This window comes from Rhagoletis zephyria, unplaced genomic scaffold, assembly GCF_001687245.7.
Source record: "Rhagoletis zephyria isolate East Lansing unplaced genomic scaffold, Rhagoletis_zephyria_1.1 Rzeph_scaffold_00632, whole genome shotgun sequence".
Classification (NCBI taxonomy): domain Eukaryota; kingdom Metazoa; phylum Arthropoda; class Insecta; order Diptera; family Tephritidae; genus Rhagoletis; species Rhagoletis zephyria.
Genome location: NW_016157716.1, coordinates 92,331 through 117,693, shown reverse-complemented (window position 1 = coordinate 117,693; position 25,363 = coordinate 92,331). Strand labels below are relative to the sequence as shown.

Sequence of the window (25,363 nt, the reverse complement as noted above, 5' to 3'; positions counted from 1 at the left end):
AGCTTAAACTTTTCGGCCCTGCTCATGAGGCTAGTGAAATTTTTTACAAATACATACATAGAAAATTTAACTTTAATTTAATTGCAAAGATTGTTGATGTTTATAATTCTTCTGCCCCAAATTTAAGCAAAAACTATGCAATTTTATGAAATGGAGATTCTGGTGCCAAAATTAAAAAGTATTACATTATAATACATATTTCTTGTAAATACAGTTCTTTAATATTTCAAAAGCTTTCATTCATTGAAATTAAATTGATAAAAAGCTCTTCTTAAAATATTCATTCGCTTTAATTTATAATATTCTATTCTGCGGTTGTCAAAAATTTACTGCTGTCAAAAAAGATTTCATTTCACACAGCAGATTGGCAAAACTGTCTCACCATAGTAAAAATATTATTCACCAGCTTTGTGAAATAAATAACGGCAAAGCACTAATTTAAAGAATTGTTTCCAAAATTGCGCTTGGAAATAGGTTATTGTAAACTTGCCTTTTTAGTTTAAAAAAACTTCACTGGAATTATTTAATTGTGAGCTTAGCTACGTATATCTACTTAAATATGGGGATAGGAACGACCACATATTGGAGTTGAAATTATATAAGCATTTCAGGCTGACGTCAGGCTTAACCAGGGTTGCCAGGTGTCCTGTTTTTGACCGGTCAGTCCGGATTTTAGTCTGCTCGTCCGGGAGACAATAAACAAAAACGGACTGTGAAGTGTGTGATCTGTTTAAACACACACATACACGGCCCTCCACCGCCTCGCCCTCCTCATCTTGCAACCCTGGTATTAACGTGCTAATGGGCAGTGTTTCAGTGCAAGTTTAAACTTATATCACTTAAACTGGTAATGATTTCAAATTGGCCGGGATGGGAGGTATCGGAAAGGTCCGTAAAACTTTTCGGGACGGGACGGGACCAAACTCCTTTCCAGACACTCCCGATAAAGCCCCAACCTCCGCAAGTTCAGAAAATCTTCCTTAAGAACGATATATGTAATATTCGCTTTTTTATGTTTTATTGAGACGAAAAACGAACAGCAAAGCTAAACAAAATAATCGGAATATGCCAGATCTTCATTTTTTTTATTATTTAAAATTCATTTGAAGGACGCGTGAATTTTTTTTATTGATAGATTTCGGGACCCGGGGACCCGCGGTACAACTCTGAAAAACGTCGGGACGAAAACCTGGCCGTTACGAAAGCAACAGTTCATTTTTACCAATAAGTTCTACACGTACATACAGCGATTTTTTCAGTGCCAATGAAGACAAGGCCTAGGTCCAAACTTATGTACCGCAATGTGTTTGACCATGGATGTACGCAGTTGCGGGTTTAATTCTAATAGAAAATTTATGATTTTGCAAAAAAAAATTAAGATGAATATACTTAATATTTCAATATTTTCTACTTTGCACTTGTAATTTAGGTTTGTGTATGCTTAGCCTTCACAGAAACATTTGATCGATTTGCAGAATACCATCGGAGACTATTGTTTAAATAAAAAATAATGTAAAATTACGATTTTCGGTGTAAAGACGAAGTTGCATTTTAAAATTTGTATGCAATTAAACAGAAAAATTAATGACTAAAATTGTTATAAATTTTTTAATAACTATGTATATTTTAACATTTCTAATAAAATGTATCTACTTTAGAAATAATCTCGCCTTCCCGTCTCCTCCCTCTAAATTGTGCTCTGCGTACACCCATGTGTTTGACCCGTTTTTTATGATTGGGAACTGCTTTATTGCCTGAATAGCATAAATTATCGGAAATTTTAAATTGTGAGTTCTACTTAAATGGAAAAAATAAATAAATTACTATTCATTACGGTAGATCAATTATACTAATATTGCGCAATTTGTTCTGTATCCATTGTCATAGATGTTATTATGCTTGCAATTTGTTTCTGTGTGTTTTTATGTGTAAGTACATATGTACATACATATACATATACATATATATGTATATACGTGTGTAGATATGTATGTATGTGCATAGGCATATGTACATATTGCAATTAAGTCACGTCTTCGATATATATATCGTCGTTTAAAGTACAAAACCGCGTATCAACAAAATGCAAAACAGCGTATCAAGATAATGCAAAACAGCGGTGAGGTTGCATAAATTATTTTCTAGAGAGTAAAAACACTCATATTTCAAAATGATTCTCTTTTTCATAAAGGAATCACATTTCTGGCTAGTGTATGTCAGGACGAATGGATAAAGCTTGAGCCAAGAGCTTGTGTGAGCAAATCCAATTTTTGGCAAAAAATGTCAGTTACGCGGTTTTGCAGAACGACGATACATAGTTTTGTACTTTAAACGACGATATGTATGTACATATCTATACATATACCTACGTATACCCATTCACATACATATGTAGTATGTATTAATATATTTATGTTAGTAGCTCCATAATAATTTTGGTTAATAGGCTAGTTCATTCATTATACATTATTCTGTCTATTCACTAAAAATAAATATAGGGGCCAGCTTTTTAATATTTATGCATATGGATGTATTTATGTAGGTAGTTATATACAGAGGCTGGTTGATGTGCGTCCAATATGTGTGTTTGTGTTAGCGGGTAACTGTTGCTGATGGATAAAGGGGAGCCAAAAATGGCTTGAAGGAAAGCGTGTAATTTTTATGCCTTTGCATTCAACCATTTAACCATCTCAACAAATCTCACGTGTTGTTGAACAGCAGCGCCTCTATGCTAAATGGATTGTTCCGCCGGATACTAATCGGGGATGTTTGTTGTTGATTGGTATTGTGATTATGACGATGAATTTGATTATGTTGATTTTGGTGGTGCTGGGTTTGATATTCATGGGCGGGTGTATTGGAATTCGATAGATTCAAGCGCAGATTGGTAATAGCGGTATTTGCTGTAGGAAAAATGAATGGCTTTCCACAGCCATCTGTAGGATTGCTATCATCTTCGGTGTTGCGATCTCCGTTGGACACTGGACTTTCAATACCATTGGGACTACTAGTTGGTGAGAAGCTGCCTGGGGCCATACTACTCGCTCTAGGACTACGGAAGGAGGAATCGTCAGGGTCGTCGTCACTATCCGTACCCCCTACTACATCGATTTGTATGCCGTCGTCCTCAAGATCTGAGTCAGAAAAAGTGCCATTAGCCTTATGTTGTGATATGTATTCGGCCTTGAGTGCCTCTAGGTCGACAGTGATGCCTTTGGCTTGCAATTTCCTCGCTTGTCGATCAATAGCTTTCGCCAATTTCTTTCTTCGTCGTGCCCTAGTGAAAGAATGAAGCATGTGTATTTTTCATCATTAGTATTTTTTAAATCTATCTGCTTGAATGAAATACAGTAAATGCAAAAATATCAATGCGACAAATTTTAAATATTACAGGAGAAGCAAACAACTTTTTAAATTTACATCTGAAATGCTTACAGAGCTGTTTTAAATATAGTATATAAGTATTTACTTATAAAGCTCGTATTTTTCAAACTAAGGCTTTGATTTCGGTATAACGGAGTATCTGAAAGCCAACTAACGCAATATTCAAACCCGGAATTTTACTTATTATTTAAACTTGTTAGATTCTAAGTCTAAACTAATTATTAGGTAAATTGATTATGCTCCAAGTCTGAACTACTTCTTACGAAACACAAGATGATAAGTCGAAATTGAATTGAATGAATCGAGGAAATCCTGTAAAATAAGACCGAATTCTAAACTCCAGATGTCGTTTAATTTATTTCAGGTAATTATTTAAGTTTAAGTTTATTGTATTTGGTGTAAACAATTGTAATAGAATAGAAACATCTTTTTTAGAAATACAATTAAGTTTATATTTTGGTAAAATACACATTATATTTATATTGACCATTATTCACCTTTCTTTGGCTTTCAATTCACTGGGCGGAATAGGTTCCCCGGAGCAGGTTTGAGGTTGGGCATTATGTGCAGGTCGTCCAGGGCCTTTTTTGGTGTGTTCACGTTTTCGCACTTTTGCTCTTCGATTCTGGAACCATACCTATCTGGAACAAAGCGTTTCATTTCAGAAATTTCAAACATTTACTTTGGTGAATGAAATTAGCTTATTAATAATTAGTCCGGTCAAAATAGACATTTAAGTTTATACACGGATAGAAGTTTTTACATAAAGTTGTATAAATGTTTTCTTGGTCGCGATATAGTAAATAATTCATTAAAACAGTTTACTGAAAATACGAAAACGGGCTTCCTGTTTACAAACAACAACTAAATATTAAAAAAAAACTATTAGAAAAAATATTATATTAAATAAAAAAGCATTTTCTCAAATTTACTAAATTTAGGAAAATAACTTTTCTTATGCTAAGAAAACGATTTTCCAATCTACTTAAAATTTGAAAACAAAAACAAAGCACAACGGAAAATAAATTAGAAAATACTTTCTTTCTCCGAGAACGTGTGGAAGGCACCTAAGAAACTTATACAAATACATATTTACAAACACCAGCCACGACTTCCTCAGAATTGAACCCACCAGAAAATTTTTGTTGCCGGAATATTCTTTTTTAATATTTCATTTGTTTTTGAACACAAACTTATAATTTGTAAACGAAATTTACTATTTTCGTCGCTATGGGGCTTCCTATTTTTGCAACCCTGTCTTTGGCATAAATAGGATGTTTTCGGAGAATCATGTTGACGCGGAGTTCAACACTTTGGGAATTTTGAAAACATATTCCAAAAATGGCATAAAAGAAATAATTTTGCCGATTTCTCACTACGGCAATAAATCGGCGTGTCGCCAATTTGTTGCCATTGGGTAGGTACAGAATGCGCAGCAGTTGAGTGCAACCGTTGCTAAAAAGATCAGTGATCATAATGCGTCTTCTGAACGGCTTGATACATAAGCTGTCAAATTCAACAACACACAAAATGTTGTCTCAAATGATCAGGAAAATATTACGATAATCTAACGCGCAACTGTTCAGTTGATCAGAAGTACAAAACAACGCGTTCAGAAGGTGCAATCGCAACAGTTGCTGAGCGGTTGCGCCTTCCGAACGTGCCAATTGATGATTGTTGCCTATTTCTCATGTTTTGTATGGTGAGAACTGTAAATAAACAAGAAAATGCTTTCTTAAAGGAAGTCAGAAATTTCTTATTTATTCTCTAAGAAACGTATATGTACATTTGGCAATATCATATTTGTATGTACATATGAACATAAAGCGACTTCTGCCTTTGAACTGTCAAAGCCAAAACTAAAACGCAGTCAATTGCTTTCCTGGCAAATGTCGGTTCTGGCGTCGCGTGAAGATTACCGCTTCTGATTCCGAGATCGTAGGTTCGCTTGGATGTGGCTAGAGGAAGGTGAGTTAATTATTTTAATTCAAATAAGTATAAATTGCAAAATGAGATTTTTTTCTTTTTAAAATACAATTTAAAAATAACAATACAAAAATCAAAAATTTTAAAAAAAATCCCTTCTCTAGGACTCGAACCTTCAATCTCTAGACTGGCACTCCAGAGCTTTGCTCTGTCGGCCATTGCGACATTGATTTGAACAAACGTTTTCTTATTTATTTTAGTATATGTATGTCAAGACTATCTGCCAGTTTCACGAAAACAATTTTAAGTGAAAAAATGAATCATTCGCATAGAGCTGAAAATTGATACACGTCTTAGCTACACTATTGCAAATAAAATATCAAAAATGCCCACTGATCCCAAAAAAAAATTATTCAAGGTAAGAGGTCTGAAACACAGGTTTCTCGCTATTTTCTCATATGCGGTAAGTGTTGTCGTAAAAATAGAAAAACGAAAGAAACGAAACAAAAATTGCTATAATACTTTTTCCCTACGAACTTCCATTACCGAGTTATCGCGATTTCAAAAGTTGAAAAAGTCATTTTTTGCATGCTATGCACACTATAATTAACATTTATAAGCATATACAATAGGGCGGGTCGAAAATCTAATTTTTCTCAAATCCCTTGGTAATAGTGAAAATATATTGTATCATGAAGTCAACAACAAGCCTTAGAAATATTAGTCTTTCATTTTAATTGTAACAGCCCGCGCATCGACCGCCAAGTGACCCACAGCACACTAGTCGAATAAGACCAATGCTTGTTAAAAATACTGGGTTTAGCCAAAACTTTTGGTGCATATTATTAGATAATGAATCCTTTAACGCAAAAGATAAAGTCAAGTATCATTTCGCGTAGCCGTTTATCTTATCGTTAATCTCAAACTCATCTATTTTCAAGAAAATTTTAATTGTTCTCTTGATAATTGCATTGGCCTATAGTCAAAAGATGTAAAGAACAGCATTAATATTGCTGGCGTGCATTTAGATCGCTAGTTCCCAATATTCGAATCCTTTTTTAATATTAGCTATAGTTTGCGATTTTTTGCAAATTTAGGAACAATTTCGGTAGCTCTAATAGAATTTTGTTTATGCAAATTAGTATGGAAACACTGAACAGGCACAACTTCTAGACACACTAATTGGTTTACTTATGTTTATGCATACAATATAAAAATTGCAAATATAAGAAAATGATAAAAAATTTTGTTCAAGATTTTTTTTATTTTAAAATAATTTGTTTATAATCTGAACTATTTTAGTCATATTATTATCAAAAATCAGTAACATTAAGTCTCGCCTTCAATTTGTTAATTATTACGCACCGATCGAGTAACATTTACCAAAGTTATATCGAAAAGCTTAAGTGGATTTCCAGTTTTTTTCTAAAAAAATTTCTCTTCAATTGTATAAATAACCTTTAAATAAAAGAACCGGATTACAGAAAACTGTGCCAGCGAGTGACTTTTTTCGTTCAAGCTGAATGCAAAGCAATATCGTCCAATTGGAGAGTCCTCAAACGGATTTCCCAGGATATGTTGAAAACTATTGCATTTACCTACAGACACTTTTTCACATAATGGAATCAACTAAAATATTTATGTATATCTAAACACTTATTGCACGTCCCCTACTTTCATATAACGGCAAATTTAGAAACAGCGAAAAATGTGCTTCTGCGGCGACTAATGAAACCATTCCGCACCAGTTTTCAAGACTGCAAAAATGGACTTAAAATAGGCGTTTCTCAACCTAATTGTAATGTATGTAAATACTTATATGTTTGAAACTACTATTAACTTGTCGAACGATTCCTAATCTTTGACAATACATTCATTCACCACGATCTTGAAAACTGACCAAATCGGCGTGACCAAGTCCATGGTCATTTTAATATTATATAAACATTAAAAGGTTTGAAATAAATCTCGTTCAACTTTTTTGTATTTTTCACTTGGTTGCTGAAGTAATGAAGAATTGAAAATTCATATGAGAAAATCATAGTTTTCTTATTTTTGATTTTAATATCTTAAAATCGTGTAGACTTATTGAAAAATGATAAATGAACGTGAGGTTCTAAATTTAATAGCCCTTAATTTGATATATCGTCCTGTTTATAACAATAACGCATTCCATAGATATTACAAGCCAAAGTTTCATTTTCGAAATTCATACACTTTGATTCAATTGCGAGGGCTAAAGATAAGTTTTAAATTAATCTTTCGTAGCCAATAACAATTGGCTGAGACCTAAGACATCATAATATTACTATTACAATGCGGTCAAATGACTTTTATTTTCCCCCATACAAAATCGACCCAGCCTAATATACAATTTTACAAGAAAGCCAATAATTAATTTTTAGTTTTTAAATTTTTAATGCCTTTAATTTTTCCCACCATGCAAAAATGTTCTAGATTTTTTGTAGAAAAGTACTTATTGAGTTTATTGCCATACCTTTACCAAATATTACGCAATCCTTTTGAAAAGGGACTGAGTGAAAATCTCTCAGTGGGCCACCCAAAATTGGACGGTCAAGATTTATTCGCACAAATCTCTTTATTCGGTTTACAACCATAAAAAAAATATAATTAGAGCAATTTTGCAAAATTCGAAGTTTTACAAGAGTTATTGTTATCCACTGATTCATAGCATGTATCTTGCTGATTTTTCCACGATAATAGTTAATTAGACACGCTTTAGCCTGGTTGTTTCAATTTTCAAATAATTACACAGGTTTACAAAAAAAAAAAAGCTTATGCATATTAAACCAAACCTATATATCCCTATGTTATTCGACACGCTGAATGCAAATCCGAAGTTCGTTAGTCTCCACCACGTCAGGTTCGTGGTCAGTTGAAGGTCAAGTAGGGAAAAATTCATTGAACAAACCTGAATATTCACATGGTGACAGGTAATAAGATCAACGGAAATAAGGTCAGTTGACTTTATTTCCCACCCTGGTGCGAAATAAAGTCAATTGACATTATTACCTTTTTAAAAACGAAATAAAATCCATTTTCTCTTTCAAACATTAAATTTGCTTAACTTCGCGGCGGCCCGCGTCAGCGCGCCACACCGCGCGCGCCGCGCTCGCGCTCGCGCCCCGTGTATCCCCGCACGACCGGCGCGCACACCACGTCACGCTACGCCGCGGCCCCCCCGGCCCCCGCTTCCTCGTCTCCCGCCGTGCTGTATCGCAGGTAGATTTATTTTTTGTATACGTTGAAATAAAATTTTTTATATATTTTAAACATCGAGGGCTTATATTCAATAATACCCTCTATCTGCACACTTTTCACAAGGATGAGATTCTGATATAAAAATCTACCTAAGCTTTAACTGTCATCAGTGATATTAATGCTACCGTATATAATGACAGGTAATAAGTCCCAGATGGTTTCTAAAATCACAAATTAGTTTTTGTGCAAATTGCAGATAGAATTCAAGCTCTCGATATTTCACATTTTTATATTTTATATTATTAGAAGCAGGGATGCCAACTTGGCTCAAACCTTGCCATTTGTCCCTATTTTACTTCAAATGGCACTCGTTGAATATGCCATCTAATAAATAGTGCCGTGATTCTCCTTAGCTGCTTTTAAATGATGTCGTCACAAATTGCTGGTGGAGACATGAATACAGTGTAAGAAAATTCTTTTTCTATAATTGTTTCCTTATAGAAAGGTTGGTTTCTTTTCCACCTTAGACATTCCGAATTCGTTCAAAATATGCTAATTTAGAACACAGAATTCTTTCAGTGTTCCTCCGGGGTTTTTGGACATGGACTGTTTCATCAAGTTAATAGTGTTCGCTTTATTTTTGTGGAAACGAAACATGTTTTGCAAGTTATGGATCATTTCTACACTCTTTCTTCAAATATTTCTCGTATTCCAGCTGTGTGCAGGTGTTTAGTTTTTCGCATCGTGTTTTTACATATTCGTAATTTGAATTTATTTAATAAAATCAATTGGTGGTAGTTCATGATTGTGTGTGGATTAATATCACAACACTGAGGATTTGGCAATAACCTTTTTCATCTATTTAAAAACAACACTTACGGGGCAACAATATAACGGTAGCGACATTTTTTTCAAAATTTTCTTTTTGAAACAGAAATGCATCTAGATGCTCTAGGAATATTTCTGCATCAAAAAAAAATCTCTTTAAACCATATATACATTACTTTCCGATAGGACTGATAGTTTCTGACAAACTAATTAATCATTCCACTTTTTTTATGTTTTGATGAAAAAATTAAAAAAATCAAACTTTAACAGAAGAAAAATTAAAAAAAAAACAGGTTCTGTGCCAAATTTTTGCATTTGTGCTAAAGCCTTTTCTGTTACAAAAAAAAATAAGTTACTGATGAAGAAAATCAATGGATAAATAAGAAATAATAAGTGGTCAAATGAAAATGCGTAAAGATTTTTTGTATGAAATATGAGCAGAAAAGCGTGTTACTTAGGTGTACGAGGCGTATGAGTAACTTTCTTTCCTGCTCATTTTTCATACAAAAAATCTTTGCGTATTTTCATTATTTCTTATTTATCCATCGATTTTCTTCATTAGTAATTTGGTTTTTTGTTTGTTTGTAACAGAACAGGGTTTAGCACATATGCAAAAATTTGGCACAGAACCTGTTATTTTTTAAATTTTTCTTATGTTAAAGTTAGATTTTTTTTAACATTTTTTCATTAAAAAATACAAAAAGGTGGAATGATTAATTAATTTTTCAGAAACTATAAGCCCTATCGGTAAGTGGTGTGTATATGGTATATGGAGAATTTCATTAGCTTTCATTTTCCTGAATAACGGTAAATTGAAAATATCTCGAGAACGTATCCATAGAAAAAAAATTAACTCGATTTTCGGAATCACCGAGCAATTCTACATAGGAAAATTTTTGCTGTAAACCAGTGAAACTAGTAAAAATTCAGAGTTTCGTCTTTTCTACAGAAACTTTTCGTTATGTGGTCCATNCGTGTTACTTAGGTGTACGAGGCGTATGAGTAACTTTCTTTCCTGCTCATTTTTCATACAAAAAATCTTTGCGTATTTTCATTATTTCTTATTTATCCATCGATTTTCTTCATTAGTAATTTGGTTTTTTGTTTGTTTGTAACAGAACAGGGTTTAGCACATATGCAAAAATTTGGCACAGAACCTGTTATTTTTTAAATTTTTCTTATGTTAAAGTTAGATTTTTTTTAACATTTTTTCATTAAAAAATACAAAAAGGTGGAATGATTAATTAATTTTTCAGAAACTATAAGCCCTATCGGTAAGTGGTGTGTATATGGTATATGGAGAATTTCATTAGCTTTCATTTTCCTGAATAACGGTAAATTGAAAATATCTCGAGAACGTATCCATAGAAAAAAAATTAACTCGATTTTCGGAATCACCGAGCAATTCTACATAGGAAAATTTTTGCTGTAAACCAGTGAAACTAGTAAAAATTCAGAGTTTCGTCTTTTCTACAGAAACTTTTCGTTCTGGACCACAACAGGGGTTTTGCGAATATTCGCATTCGCATTCGCAACCGCGGAGCTTCTGCATTAATTTTAACACAAAACAAAATGACAAATTGCAGCCAATATTTTTTGCCTGTGATCGTGTTACCCGGGCGCCGCACTTAGGAGTATTTGTGTAACAAAACTGGTCAAATGTCATATATAGATATCACCTTTGATAAAAGTGTCTTTAAACATATTATTTCTTAAGCTATATAACCGAGCTATCAGTGGGCAGTCGTACAAGTTTTCACATTGTCCTTTTAATATTTTTTTTTTTGTTTTCTGCGCTTTAAATACCCGCATTGGTTTCTTTTTTTATTATCACTTTTTTGGACCAATGTTAAAAATGCTACTAGACATAAAAGAAGAAAGTGTGCATTTTAAACCAAATTTTCGTGATTTGCTTTTGATGTTACATACATATAAATATTTGTTTCAACCATTTCAAATGGGGCTCTTTGGGGAATTTATTTTTGGCAAACATTTCAAAAACAGTAATTTTGTTTACTTGTAGGGCAATTTTTTTTCTTATGGATATCCATTGGATCCTTGGCTAAAAACTTCTGAGGTAAAACTCTCCCCTTACGTCTTCGTGATTTGCTATTTAAAGTCAGAGAGTACGCTCCTTCAACAGGGATTTCCAGCAGAATTGGTCAACGTTCGACTATAAAGAGAATCGATGCTCAAATAATTGAAAAGCTATAGGTCTGACCTTTAATTAGGTAAGAATTACGTAACTATCTGAGACCTTCACCATCCGTTATTCCAATAATTCAAACGCTTATAAAAAATAACAATATTCTGATCCAATTCGGCTGGCAGCCACGACTTCGAAAACAGAATTTTGTTCCAAATTTTCATTGCTGGAAAATAATGTTGTTGTTGTTGTTGTAGCGGCACTACTAAGCCCCGCCTGTTTCGGGTCAACTTTTAATCATTATCGTCAAGCTCAACTAACGGTAGGCCCAGGAAACGAGCTGTTTCGATGGGGTCGGACCAAAGGGAGAGGGGTGTTAGTTGAGTCGGATTGAGCTGGCATGTGAAGAGGTGGTTGGTGTCGTGGGGGGAGTCTCCACTTGCCGGGCACTCATTTGGGATGTTTGGGTCGAGTCTGGACAGGTAGCTGTTTAGGCGGCTACAATATCCAGACTGTAACTGAGCCAGGGTAACGCGGGTCTCTCTAGGTAGTTGAAGCTCCGTCTCTTCCACAGGTGGTGATTGGGCTCCGATAACGACATTCCTAGGCCGGGAGTCGAGGTAGGTGGAGACTATGAATGTCGTTAATCGCTTGTCTGTACGTCATTGGGTCCAGTGGTTGGTCTGTGTGGGTCTGGACTGCGTCCTTGTACACGAATAGGTGCCCCCTGACGTGCCTGGGCGGAGGCTCCTCCTCCAGCAGTGGTCTGTTGGGGTGTTCGCTTCTGTGACACCCCACCAGAAACTGCTTACAGAGCATTTTGTTGTGTTCCCTTACGGGGAGCACTTGGGCTTCGCTGTATAGGTGGTCCTCAGGCGTCATCAGAAGGCACCCAGTCGCTGTCCGGAGTGCGGCGTTCTGACAAGTCTGTAGCTTCGTCCACTGCGTCCAACTAGTCCCCGGCGACCAAACTGGCGCTGCATAATTTAGAACCGGCCGGCCAATTGCCTTGTATGTTGCCAGCAACGTTTCTTTGTCTTTGCCCCAAGTGCTGCCGGCGAGCGACTTGAGGACCTTGTTGCGGCTCTGTACTTTGTTGACAACTGCGGTTGTGTGCGCGGAGAAGGGGAGCAGGCTATCAAAGGTAACCCCTAAAATTTTTGGGTTGTTCACCGTCGGTATAGGTGTGCCGTCGACGTGAATGCCTAATTCTAGCCTGACCTCCTTCGTCCAGGTGGTGAAGAGGGTCGCCGTTGATTTCGTTGGGGAGAGGGTTAGGCTCCTTGCAGTGAAGAAGCGAGAAAGGCTGGAGAGATAGCCGTTTACTTTTGAGCAGAGGTCATCAATTCCATTCCCAGACGCCAAAATGGAACAATCATCAGCGTACGAGATCAGGGAAACTCCTTCAGGAGGCTGGGGAGTTTCGAGATGTAGAAGTTAAAAAGTAAGGGGGAGAGAACACCACCTTGTGGAACCCCTTGTTTTATTCTTCTTGGTTTCGAGGTTTGATCTCTGAAGATTACTGATGATTGTCGACCACTCATATAATTCGCCGACCATCGCTTCAGTCCCTGTGGGAGAGAGGAGGCCTCAATGTCTTCTAGCAGCGTGGAATGGCAGACGGTGTCAAACGCCTTTGACAAGTCCAACGCTACTAGGACAGTTCTCTCACAGGGGCGGTTACGATTTAGGCCAAGAGTTATCTGGGTGTTTATGGCGTTAAGTGCTGTTGTTGTGCCGTGCACTTTACGGAAGCCATGCTGATGTTTCGCTGGGGTTAGGTGGCAGGTGAAGTATGGGAGCAGCAGGGCCTCAAGTGTCTTCGCGACCGGGGAAAGGTGCGTTATCGGGCGATAGGAGTCTCCTCTGTTGGCGGGCTTCCCCGGTTTCAGCAGTGGGACCACTCTCCCTGATTTCCACACATCAGGAATGATGAGAGTGGTCATAGACAAATTGAGGACCTCCGTGACGTATGCTACTCCCACAGGCCCCAAATGTTTCAACATCAGCATACAGATTCCGTCGGGTCCAATGGCTTTGGAGGCTTTCGCCTTCCCGATGACCCCCTTCACTTCACCGCTGGTGAAAGCAAATGGTGCACTGTTTTTGGGCAGTTTGTGCAGCCTCCTGGTCACTCGACGTTTGGCCTTGTCTACCGAAGGATGCAGTGTGAATTGCCTACTAAAATAGTTCGCGCATTTCTTCGGGTCCGACGAAGCGTGACCTTCGAATGAGGTTTCCACTCTGTCATCACGCTTCGTCGGGTTGGACAAGGACCTCACGGTTGACCAGAGCTTACTCACACCAGAGGTGAAGTTACAGGCCTTCAAGTGCTCTTCCCACTTTTTCCGCTTATGTTGATTTACCAGTTGCCGAATCTCCAAATTAAGGTCCCTCAAGCGAGGGTCCCCGGGGTCGACCTGGCGTAGGTGGTCACGCTCATTTGCTAGTACAGCTGCTTCAGCCGGCAAATTTGGGATACGTCCGGACGGTATGAAGCGAGCTGCTGCGGCAGTGACTACCCTGCGGAACTGGCGTTCGACAGCATGTACGTCTGTGGGTGTGGGGAAGGCGGCGAAGCTGCTCTCGGTAACTTCCGCGAAGCCGTTCCAATCAGCTTTGTTGAAGTTGGTGTAGGTTCGGTGATCCGCGTGAGCAAAGTCGGTGGGCTTATTGATCGAGATGATTATGGGCAGATGGTCTGATGCTAACGTTAGCATAGGTCGCCATGATATGCTATTTATCAGACCAGCGCTAGCAATTGTTAGGTATGGCGAGCTGCTGCAGCTGCCCACAATCCTGGTGGGGGCGTCGTCGTTCATGGTGCAGAATGTCGAATCGTCTATCTGCTCAGCCAAAATGTTTCCCCTCCGATCATTGGCCAGGTTTGAATGCCAAAGATCGTGGTGCGCATTGAAGTCACCTACTACCAATCGGTTTTCGCCTCTGAGTAGCGCACCTATGTCAGGGAGATATCCAGCCGGGCAGCAGGTGACAGGGGGTATGTACACGTTAAATATTTCGAGCTCGACATCGCCTGACCGGACAGCTATGCCCTGACATTCTAGGGTAGTGTCCCTTGGGTCGATGTCTTCTTCGATTAGCCGATACTGCACTGTGTGGTGTAGAATGAACGCTAATCCTCCACCATTATCTCGCTCGCGATCTTTACGGAGCACATTGTAGGCGGCGCAACCCAACAAAGTTGAGTTGCTGTGCAACTTCGTTTCTTGGACCGCAGCTATCAATATGCCCCTGGAAAATAATAATTTATTTCGCTATAAGCACAAACCAGTCACAGAAGAAAATGAATTACAAAGACTAAATACGTTACAGGTTTCCCAAATTCTGAAACAGCCAAAGGAATGAGAATGATGAATTCGTTTTAAAAAGCTTTAGACAAACCTGACACACCTGGTTTTGCTTGTAAGCGGTGTTTAAACAACGATCTCGCCATTATGCTAGATTCTTCAAGTGAAGATTAAAGTTAGGAGGATACATCCTATATTTTCAGCCCCATTGCAATTCTCATTACTTTTTATTAATTATAATGCTCCAATTTTTGAATTCAAGTAGAAAATAAAATAAACATTATTAAGGATTACTAACTTTTCCATTTTTTTATTTATCTAAATAACTTAATTTAATTTTTTCTTAAAAATACTTGACATCCGCATTCGCATTCGCATCCGCATCCGCGAGTTAAACTCATACTCTCAATGTACATAAATAAATATAACTTTATTGGTACCAAGATGTACTTAAATCAATTCTAACCTGAAGTTCATATGCTTCAGTATAATAGAAGACTGACTTATTTCTATGCTTAATCCTCTATTTATAGGCTCTGGTTTCTTTTGTTATTGGTTGCTGATAATCTTCAATAGGAATGTTTTGGTTGCTGATAATCTTCAATAGGAATGTTTTGGTTGCTGATAATGTTCAATCTTTTATTTGCTGACAATGTTTTGGTTGCTGATAATCTTCAATAGGAATGTTTTGGTTGCTGATAATGTTCAATAGGAATCTTTTATGTAAACTACTGATTCTGTATCATACATTGGATGATGTCATCGGTACAGTAGTGTATTTTCTGTTACACTAACTCTCCTCCCTCTTAAAATTAAATGTCCTCATTTACAATTTGGACTCTAGTAATTTTCGTTTTCTTTCTTCATGGTCTTTTGGACATTGTATTAGTGCTCTTTGATAAAGTATATTCCTTCTCTTTACTCTAAATTCTAATAATAGTTTGGTTATTGTGATTAATAGGGTTATAATTAATATAGTTATAAATGTAGCCTTAATTGGATTTTGTTCAATTGGTACAAATATGGATGATATTTCGTCTAGATTATTGAACTTGTATTCTGATTGAGATTCTAAGTATTCTAATATATCTAAATTTTCTTTATGCTTTTTATGGAGTATTTTTACCATAGTTTCCTTAATGTTGATATATTCTTCATTATTTAATGTTATATTGGTTTTGAAATAAATTGAAAAATCTCCATCTAAAATCTCGTTGTTTAATATATTTAATCCGCTAATAATAATGTTTCCGTTACCATAATTAATAAAGGGTGGATTCTTTTCTTTTATCATTTTACATTGAGCATTATTTTTCTCTAATATTTGTATTGTACATTCGTCCCTTTTATTCTGCTTACATATAGTTTGATCTATAAAATCTTTACATTTATTGATTCTTACGTATTGATTTCCTTTGCATAAAGCAATATTTTTATCCATAATTAATTTTCCTTTTTTTGAAGCTAATGAGTGGATGTAGAATTGTTCACATTTTTCTTTGATTTTTGGGTATTTGTAAACTGTTACAAAGTTTTGTTTGAATTTAACAATTTTAATTTCTGCATATTCTAAAATATTTATGGTTAAAACATTTGTTTTTTCTTTCGCAATGATTTCTGTGATTTCTTCTAAGTCTAATGAAGTTGACAGGAAGTTGTTATTTTTTGCTAAATTAATTGTAGTTAGGAGAGTATTTAGTTCATTGTAGACTTCTGTGAGTATTAATTTTTCAGAGAAATCCTTGGGGTTTAATTTCTTTAACATTTTTTCGAAATTACTATTTATTATTTTTTGTTTATTATGTCCCTCAATTAATTGATTGATTCTTGTCTGTATCTCTACTTCATCATCGTGGTCTGGTGTGCCCGTTATCCATTTTAATATTGTCCCTAATGCGTTTAATCCTCTTCTAAATCTATTAACTGGATTTATCTGTTTTATTAATATTTCAATTTTTTGGTGTAATATTTTCATTTCAGGATTTGAATCTAAATTATATTTTGAGTTTAATATATTTTGGTATGGTGTTAATATTCTAGTTAAATTTGTAATATGATATAAATAATCGTAGCTATCAAATATAAAAGCTGGATTCGTTTCTATTAATATATAATCTTTTCCTTTCAGGTTTGTAATATTTGTGTCTGAACTAATTCTGTTTATGCACAGCAAGATTATTATTATTATGAGTATCATTTCTAGTTCGTACGGATGTTATCTTTGTGTATTATTCTATTATCAGTTGTTGTGACTGTTCTACCGTTATCCTGTTCAATTATTTTTTTCATGAATCTATCGTGTTTTTTATTTCTTCGGCTTCTCTTAACGTAAATAATATCTCCTTTCTTGTAAGTAATTTGTTTGTTCGGTGCCTTCTGTTGGGTGATATCTCTTTCTTGATTATATTGAATTCTATTTCTGATGACTTTATAGTCGTATCCTCCTCTGTTGAAAAACACGTCCTCGGGTTTATGTCCTGTGACCGAGTGAATGGTTTTATTGTACTGTCGTACTGCTTCGAATATTACCTCTTCGTGTTTGCCTTTGGTTTCCTTTACTAGTAAGTTAGTTAGCTCCACTATTGTGCTGTGCGTCCGCTCTACTTGACCGTTCGTTGTCGAATGTTGTGGTGGCACTGCTGTGTGCTGTATATGTAGTCGATCGTATACAGATTTTGCTACTACATTAACGTATGTCGGGTCGTTATCGGTTGTTAGGTTCGTTGCGTATGGGAATATTTGTGATAGTATTTCATTCAAATATATGTATGTGTTTTTCCTATCTGGTATTTTTCTTATATAGCAGAATTTTGAGTATCTGTCTACTGTAGTTATATATATTTGGTTGTCCATAAAAAATGTATCCATGTGTAAATGTGTACCTACTTCATTTGGTATTGGTGTTTTTCCGTAAAGTAATTTATTCGGTCGTCTGTCGTATTTACATTTTTTACATATCTCACATATTTGTGCTGCCTTCTTTGCCATATCTTGCATGTTAGGCCAGTAATAGCTCTCAGAGAGTTCTTTTATATTATTTCTATAATTTCTATGTGCTCTTCTGTGTATTTGTTCAACTATCTCATTCTGTTCATTTTCGTCAGTGATGTCTCTGACTAATGCATTTGCTATTACAAAATTAGTTGTTGGGAAAGTTTGTACTAGTGTGGTTTTTATTTGATATAGAATTTCTTCTGTAGTGATTATGGCGTTAATATTGTTTGGGTGTAATACGCCTTTAATATCACTTATCAATTGTTCTATAGTGGTGAAGTATATGGTATGTCTAAATTTTCCGAATATATTTTTACTTTCTATTCTTACTAATCCATTGTTAGTTTGGATAATAATTTGATTATTAAAATGGTTTAAGCTAGTGCCTACCCTTCTTATGGTTTCAGTGGGTGAGCTGAGTTGAGAGTGCTGCGATTCTGAGTCGGTTAATTGATTAATTTGTTGCCGACTTAGTGCGTCTGCAACTATGTTTTGAGAACCTGGTTTGTATACCAATTTGGCACCGTATTCTTCTATTTGGTTTTTCCACCTTTTTAGTTTATTATTAGGGTTCTTCCCTGAAATAGAGTAGGTTAAGGACTGATGATCCGTGTAGATTGTAAGGTCTGATCGTCCATATAAATAGTTCCTGAGTTTTTGTAGTGCCCAAATTATGGCTAATAACTCTTTTTCGTTCGTGCTATATTTTTGTTCCGTCTCGCTTAGTGTTCTGGATATAAAACAAATGGGATTTCTACCTTGGGATAACACAGCTCCTATGGCAAAATTACTTGCGTCCGTGGTTAAATCAAAGGGTTTATTGAAATCGGGTTGAAAGAGTTCGACTTGTGCTTGTAATTCCTTTTTTAATATATTCATCGCTTTTATGGCTTCCTCATCTAATTTTATTTGCATTCTTTCACTTTGATTTTTCTTTACGAGACCGTTTTCTCCTCTTAAAAACAATGTTAGGGGTTTAGTAATCTTGGCGTAGTCTTTGATGAATTTTCTATAATATCCTGCTAGTCCTAAAAATGATCTTAATTCTTTCAGATTCATAGGCACCGGGTAATTTTTTATGGTCTCAATTTTTTGTGGGTCTACGGTTATTCTGTTATGTTTAATAATATGTCCTAAATATTCAGTGCTGTCTTTGAAAAAATGAGATTTTTCGTATGAAATCTTCATATTTGCTTGACGCAGTGCATTTATAACAATTCTTATGTGTTCCATATGTTCATCGTGTGAGGATGAATATATTAACACATCGTCTATATATACATGCACGAATTTTCCTATGTAATTCCTTAATATGTCATCTACGCATCTTTGAAATATTGAAGGTGCGTTCTTTAGTCCAAACGGCAGCCTTAAGAATTCATATTTTGCTCCGTTTATGCTAAAGGCTGTCTTTTCGGTGTCTGACTCCTTGATTTTTATCTGATGGAAACCTGCTTCCAAATCTAGGGTTGTAAAAACAGTTGCTTTACCTAAATTCTGTATTGTCATGTTGACATCGGGTATGGGATATCTATCGGTAATGGTTTCGCTATTCAATTTCTGGAAGTCTATGACCATTCTTCTCTTAGGGTTTCCTAACTCGTCAGTTCCTTTCTTTGGTACTGTCCATACGGGTGAGTTATAGGGACTTTTACTGGGTTTAATTATATTATTCTCTAGCATTTTATTTATTTCTTTATTTATAAAATTATTGTCTGAAAAGGGGTAAGGGTACTGTTTCGTCCATATTGGCTCTTCAGTTTTAGTGCGGATCGTCGCTTCAATTGTTGTTGTAAATGGTAAAATAGGATTTGTTTCCTCATTAATTCTCATAATTTCTTCAACTTCTTTTTTATATTTGCTCTCATCTATTGTGAAATTTACTTGACTGACATCCATTTCTTTTTTCTTCTGTTCTGTTCTCCTGACATACATCATTTTATATTCGAACAGATCTATCTTAGCTTTCATTTCTCTCAAGGATTGTTCTCCTAATATCATATCAAATTCTTTTAATTCTTCGATTTCAAAAAATATTAATTCTTGTCCTAGCATTCTAATCTTCTTGGCTGAGTTTATTGTGTTTGAACCATTCAGAGTTCTACTAACAAATTGTTTAACTGGGAAGGTCTTTCCATTTGGAATATTTTTCCTAATATAATTTAATGTCGAACCTGTGTCTATTAAAACTAATAGTTTTTTGTTATCATGTAAAATAATCTGAAGACACGGCAGATTATTTACTCGTCTAAAAAAGTAGCTCTATTTTCAAATTCGCTTTCATCTATATTTACCCTTAATGACTGATCACTATTATTATCCGTTATTTGGTTGATCCTTTGTAGTTTCTGTGGTGCTATATTATATCTGGATGACGTTGGTTGGTGGTTTCGTTTAAATGGTTCTCCTCTATTGGGATTGAAAGTTGCGTATCCTGCTCTTTGTCGTTCATAGTTGTTTCTGAAGGGATTCTGTTGATACGATTGCTGTTGTTGATGCTGATTATTCGTGGGTTGCCGGAATCTTCCTATTGATGTATCCACGTCCATTGGTGTCGGGTTTGATCTTTCCATGTGGGGAATAGCTTGAACTCCTGGTTGATACTTCCGTTCGTTTTGTGAAATACTGTGCCATGATTCTGTAGAAGAGTTGCTGGTTCTCCTTCGATCTTCGTGTGACGTATTATAAATAATGCATCGTAATATGGTTTGGTATATCGAAAGGCTTCTATGGGACTCATTGCTGATATGATGGTTGCCCTCCATGTCCTGTATTTGGATGTGTCTCCGTTGAACACTGGTAGCCGTTCGAATAGTCTCAAATTTATTTCATTTGCATTGTTTATCCTGGGACTTATCGGTTGGAATTCTTCGATTTCAGGTACTTGCGCTTGCTGCAGCTGGGCTAATTGTGCTTCTACAGCGGCATAAGCTTGTTCCAAGGTTACTACCCTTGCTTCCATAATGATTCCTCTGCCTTGATCAAACACTTGTAATCGCTTTTTTCGAAAGCGGTCCAGTTTTATATTTGGTTCTCCTTGTCCCCTTTTTCAGGACGTGTGGAATTAGATTTTTTAGGAGTTCCTTTTATTATTCACTTATTGAGCCCCCAGTTAAATTCATACTCTCGATGTACATAAATAAATATAATTTTATTGGTACCAAGATGTACTTAAATCAATTCTAACCTGAAGTTCATATGCTTCAGTATAATAGAAGACTAACTTATTTCTATGCTTAATCCTCTATTTATAGGCTCTGGTTTCTTTTGTTTATTGGTTGCTGATAATCTTCAATAGGAATGTTTTGGTTGCTGATAATGTTCAATCTTTTATTTGCTGACAATGTTTTGGTTGCTGATAATGTTCAATAGGAATGTTTTGGTTGCTGATAATGTTCAATAGGAATCTTTTATGTAAACTACTGATTCTGTATCATACATTGGATGATGTCATCGGTACAGTAGTGTATTTTCTGTTACACTAACTTGCGCATGTTAGCTGTTAGACATCCGCATCCGCATCCGCATCCGCATTCGCATCCGCGGATGTCTAAAATTCCACATTCGCAACATTCGTAATCTATAACACCCTTCGCTCCGCTATTTAGTTATAGTTTTGCAAAATAATTCAATGAATATCATCATGCATGTGTAGTAGCCTGCGCCTTATTTTGCAACTTGGTTCTACAAAACAAGAATCACCCCAGAAAGGTTCACTTGGTCATAAAAACGTGACCTGCGAAAAATTTCTAAAATCGGATAAAGGAAAGACGTGCCTCAATCAAAGGCCCTAAAGTTCAGCAAATTCATGGAATTTTTCACAATGCGGCCAATATTTTGTTTATAAGTCAGTGGGAAATTTAATATATTTTAATGGAACTTGATGGAGTTTTGTCTCCCGATGTCAAAAATAGCTACAGTATTTTTAAACCTCCCCATCTTTTAAAGTTATTGAGGTTTTTTTGGGGAAACGCAGTGAGGCCTTTTGAAAAATTCAACATGGCGTCTCAAATATGGCATCTGAACTAACCGTAAATTAGATTTTGCTTTACAAATTTTGTGCCGCCGGAGAACCCAACACTAAAAGAGAAAGGTTCCCTTCAACTTTGGAATTTGAATATGTTACGCATCTTCATAAGTTGTTGAAAAATGACGAAAACCGTGACAATGCAAACATTTTTTCGCAGGTTTTGCTAATTATTTACAATAAAAAATGATTTTTTTTTAAGTTTGTATATAAAAAATGTGGAAAATTAAATTTTCTACAAATGTGTATACCTACGGCCGTATTTTAGAAAAAATGCAAAATAAGCTTGCAAGTCGCAAAAAAAAATAAAATAAGATAGCGGAATGTTCCGGTATGAAATTTAGGGGTGAGACTGTGGATCCATGATCTACGTGTCAAATAGAAGTAATTTGCATCAAAAGTTCGCTACTACAAATTTTTTTCCTTCGTACCAATTTGATCTAAATTTCCTTGGCTAAAATTTATCTTCTGAGTTCCTAGGAAATTCTAATTTTACGTGAAAAAACCTCAATAACTTTAAAATTTGGGAAGGTTCAAAAATAGGTTAGCCATATTTGCCATCGGGGCACAACTACATCAAATGCCATTAAAATATATTACATTTCCCACTGACTTATAGGCAATTTTGACCAGTATGTGAAAAATTGCATGAACATGCTGAACTTTTGGGCCTTTCGAGGCACGTCTTTCCGTTGTCGGGTTTTAAACAATTTTCCCAGGGCACGTTTTTATGACCAAAGGAACTAGGGGGGGGGGTCATGCTTTGTAGCTTAACAAAAAATTTTCTCCATACAACTACACTGAGGGAAATAATGCATAGTAAAAATGAATACTTTATATTTGAATATCGTTTAAAAACAGGGACCGCAAATAACGATTATCCTTTGAAATTTCAACTCAAAAAATCACGCGGAAAGAGAAATGCTACGTGCATAAGGAGTAAACCAATATATTTCTTATTACTCGGAGTACCTTCAGCGGCACTGATTTTTATTTTTTAATTTTTACTTACAAAAATCAAGTTTAATCATTATATTTTGAGTTTTATTTTTTACTCAGAAAATACTCGTTATGTTTTGAGTTTAATGTTTTGCTCGGAAAATAATCGTTACGTTTTAAGTTTTATTTTTTGCTCGGAAAATAATGGTTATATTTTCCACTGTAGGTCATAAGCTATCTGCTTGCAAAATTTCATGCAAATCCATTCAGTCATTTCCGCGCATTAATTCAATGAAACTTTTTTAACAGGTGGCAACTCTTAAGAAAAGTAGCCTATTTTCCAATCTGGGTCATAAGCCATCTGTGTGCAAATTTTCATGCAAATCCATTCAGTCGTTCCGGCATATTAAATAAATTAAACTTTTTCAAGAGGTGGCAACTCTTAAAAAAATAGCCTATTAACCAACCTGGCCCATAAGCTATATGCGTACAAAATTTCATGCAAATCCGTGCAGTCGTTTCCGCGTGATGATTTCCCAAACATCCAAACATACAAACTTTCACATTTATAATATTTATTAGATTAGATGTACTATGTATGTATGTGTGTTGTCACCGCTCTCAGAGCGGCGCTCTGCATGCTTGGGGTGCGTATGTACACTTACATATACATACTTAGATGTGAAGTGTCAAATACGTGCGTAATAAATTTTGTATGAAAATATTATTTTTAAATAAGAACATTTTTAAACAGGGACCGTAAAGGGTTATAAGTTTTATTATAAAAATCACTTTTTAATCGTTATTAACTTGTAACGATGCGTTTTATTCGCCCCGCCGCTTCTTCTACAATGCTGGGGTATACTCGCCGTGTCCAGGGTTCGTTACAATAAATTTGTAGTTTCGGGGCTCTGGTAAATCGCACTTTATTAATTTAATTTTCTTAATTTCTATAAAGAACATATAACAAATAACAAAACTTGCTGGCGTCACTTGCAGTGGTTGGGTAACGGCTTCCTGTCCCGTTAGGCGGTAGTGGCGTGGCTTCAATTCTGGTGAGCAGCGCTCTGTTGACGCCGTTGAAAGGCGCGCTGCTAGCCTCGGTACGCCTGTCGTGCGCTGCTGACGGCGACGGGTAGCGCTCTTGCGGGTGCGCTTGGCGTTGCGCTGTTGGCGGCGCCGGATAGCGCTCTTGCTGGCGCGCTTGACGTGGCGCTGCTGACGACGACGGGTAGCGCTCTTGCGGGTGCGCTGTCGGCGGCGACGATGAGAGGCGCTCGGTTAACGCCGATGAGTAATGCCCTTGTGAGTGTGGCTCTGCTGGCGACTGTAAGTAGCGCTCTTGTTGGCACGCTTGGCGTTGCGCTGTTGACGGCGCCGGATAGCGCTCTTGCTGGCGCGCTTGACGTGGCGCTGCTGACGACGACGGGTAGCGCTCTTGCGGACGCGCCTGGCGTTGCGCCGTTGACGGCGAACGAGCGGATGTCGTTCGTACGCGGCTTCGCTGTAGACAGTGGCGAGCGGTGATCGGAACTGTTTTTAATGATCACTACTCTGAGTGGTGATGTCTTGTGGTGTGTGTGTACCACTCACAAGCAATCGCTCCATTCAGCGGTAGTTCTCACTACAAAATATGGTTCTCTACCTTTGAAAAGTGATGTCTTGTGGTGTGTGCGCACCACTCACAAGCTATCGCTCCCTTCAACTGTAGTCGTTCACTCGCGACCACAGCTCCGTGCTGACTGACTGTTTTCTGGCTGTGCTCTATATTTTATGGGCTGCGTGCTTGATGTTGCGTGGTCGTGCAGCCACATGTTGCTGTGTGATGTTTCGTTGTCATGGTCACAAAGATGCTGTCGGGTGTTGCTATGAGTTGTGTTGCTTGACTGGCTGTTGTGCGGTGTCGTATTGCTTGTGTGGGCTAAATTCCTCAGGGATATTTGGGCCTCACAAACTGAGTTTTATTTTTTGCTCGGAAAATAATGGTTACGTTTTAAGTTTTATTTTTTGCTCGGAAAATAATGGTTACGTTTTAAGTTTTATTTTTTGCTCGGAAAATAATGGTTACGTTTTAAGTTTTATTTTTTGCTCGGAAAATAATGGTTACGTTTTAAGTTTTATTTTTTGTCCGGAAAATAATGGTTACGTTTTAAGTTTTATTTTTTGTTCGGAAAATAATCGTTACGTTTTAAGTTTTATTTGTTGCTCCTAAAATAATCGTTATTTCTTGAGTTTTATTTTTTGCTCAGAAAATAAAACTTAATTTTTGCGTATGCGTATGCGCTTTTTTGCACTTTTTCTTTAGAAATGTGGTTCTCTTTGTTTCTGCCCTGGTATCTGTATTTTCATTACCCACTCCACAGTGGCGTTAAAAGTTCAATGCAGCCGCCCCCTGTCTATTCACGCATGCGCATACGCATACGCAAAAATTAAGTTTTATTTTCTGAGCAAAAAATAAAACTCAAGAAATAACGATTGTTTTCCGAGCAAAAAATAAAACTTAAAACGTAATCATTATTTTCCGAGCAAAAAATAAAACTTAAAACGTAACGATTATTTTCCGAGCAAAAAATAAAGCTTAAAACG

General features: G+C 36.3%; 1 protein-coding gene across 1 annotated transcript in view; it reads right to left on the bottom strand.

The window, feature by feature from the left end:
* Nucleotides 1-2,342: 2,342 nt before the first annotated feature.
* The window catches only part of LOC108360811 (homeobox protein unc-4-like), a 34,840-nt gene continuing 11,819 nt past the window's right edge, over nucleotides 2,343-25,363 (bottom strand). Inside the window, exons 3-4 of the mRNA XM_017613253.1 lie at nucleotides 3,882-4,021; nucleotides 2,343-3,277 (exon numbers count right to left, since the gene is read on the bottom strand). Of these exons, the coding sequence (XP_017468742.1) occupies nucleotides 2,701-3,277; nucleotides 3,882-4,021 (717 nt within the window). The 3' untranslated portion in view covers nucleotides 2,343-2,700. The remainder of the gene's footprint in view (nucleotides 3,278-3,881; nucleotides 4,022-25,363) is intronic.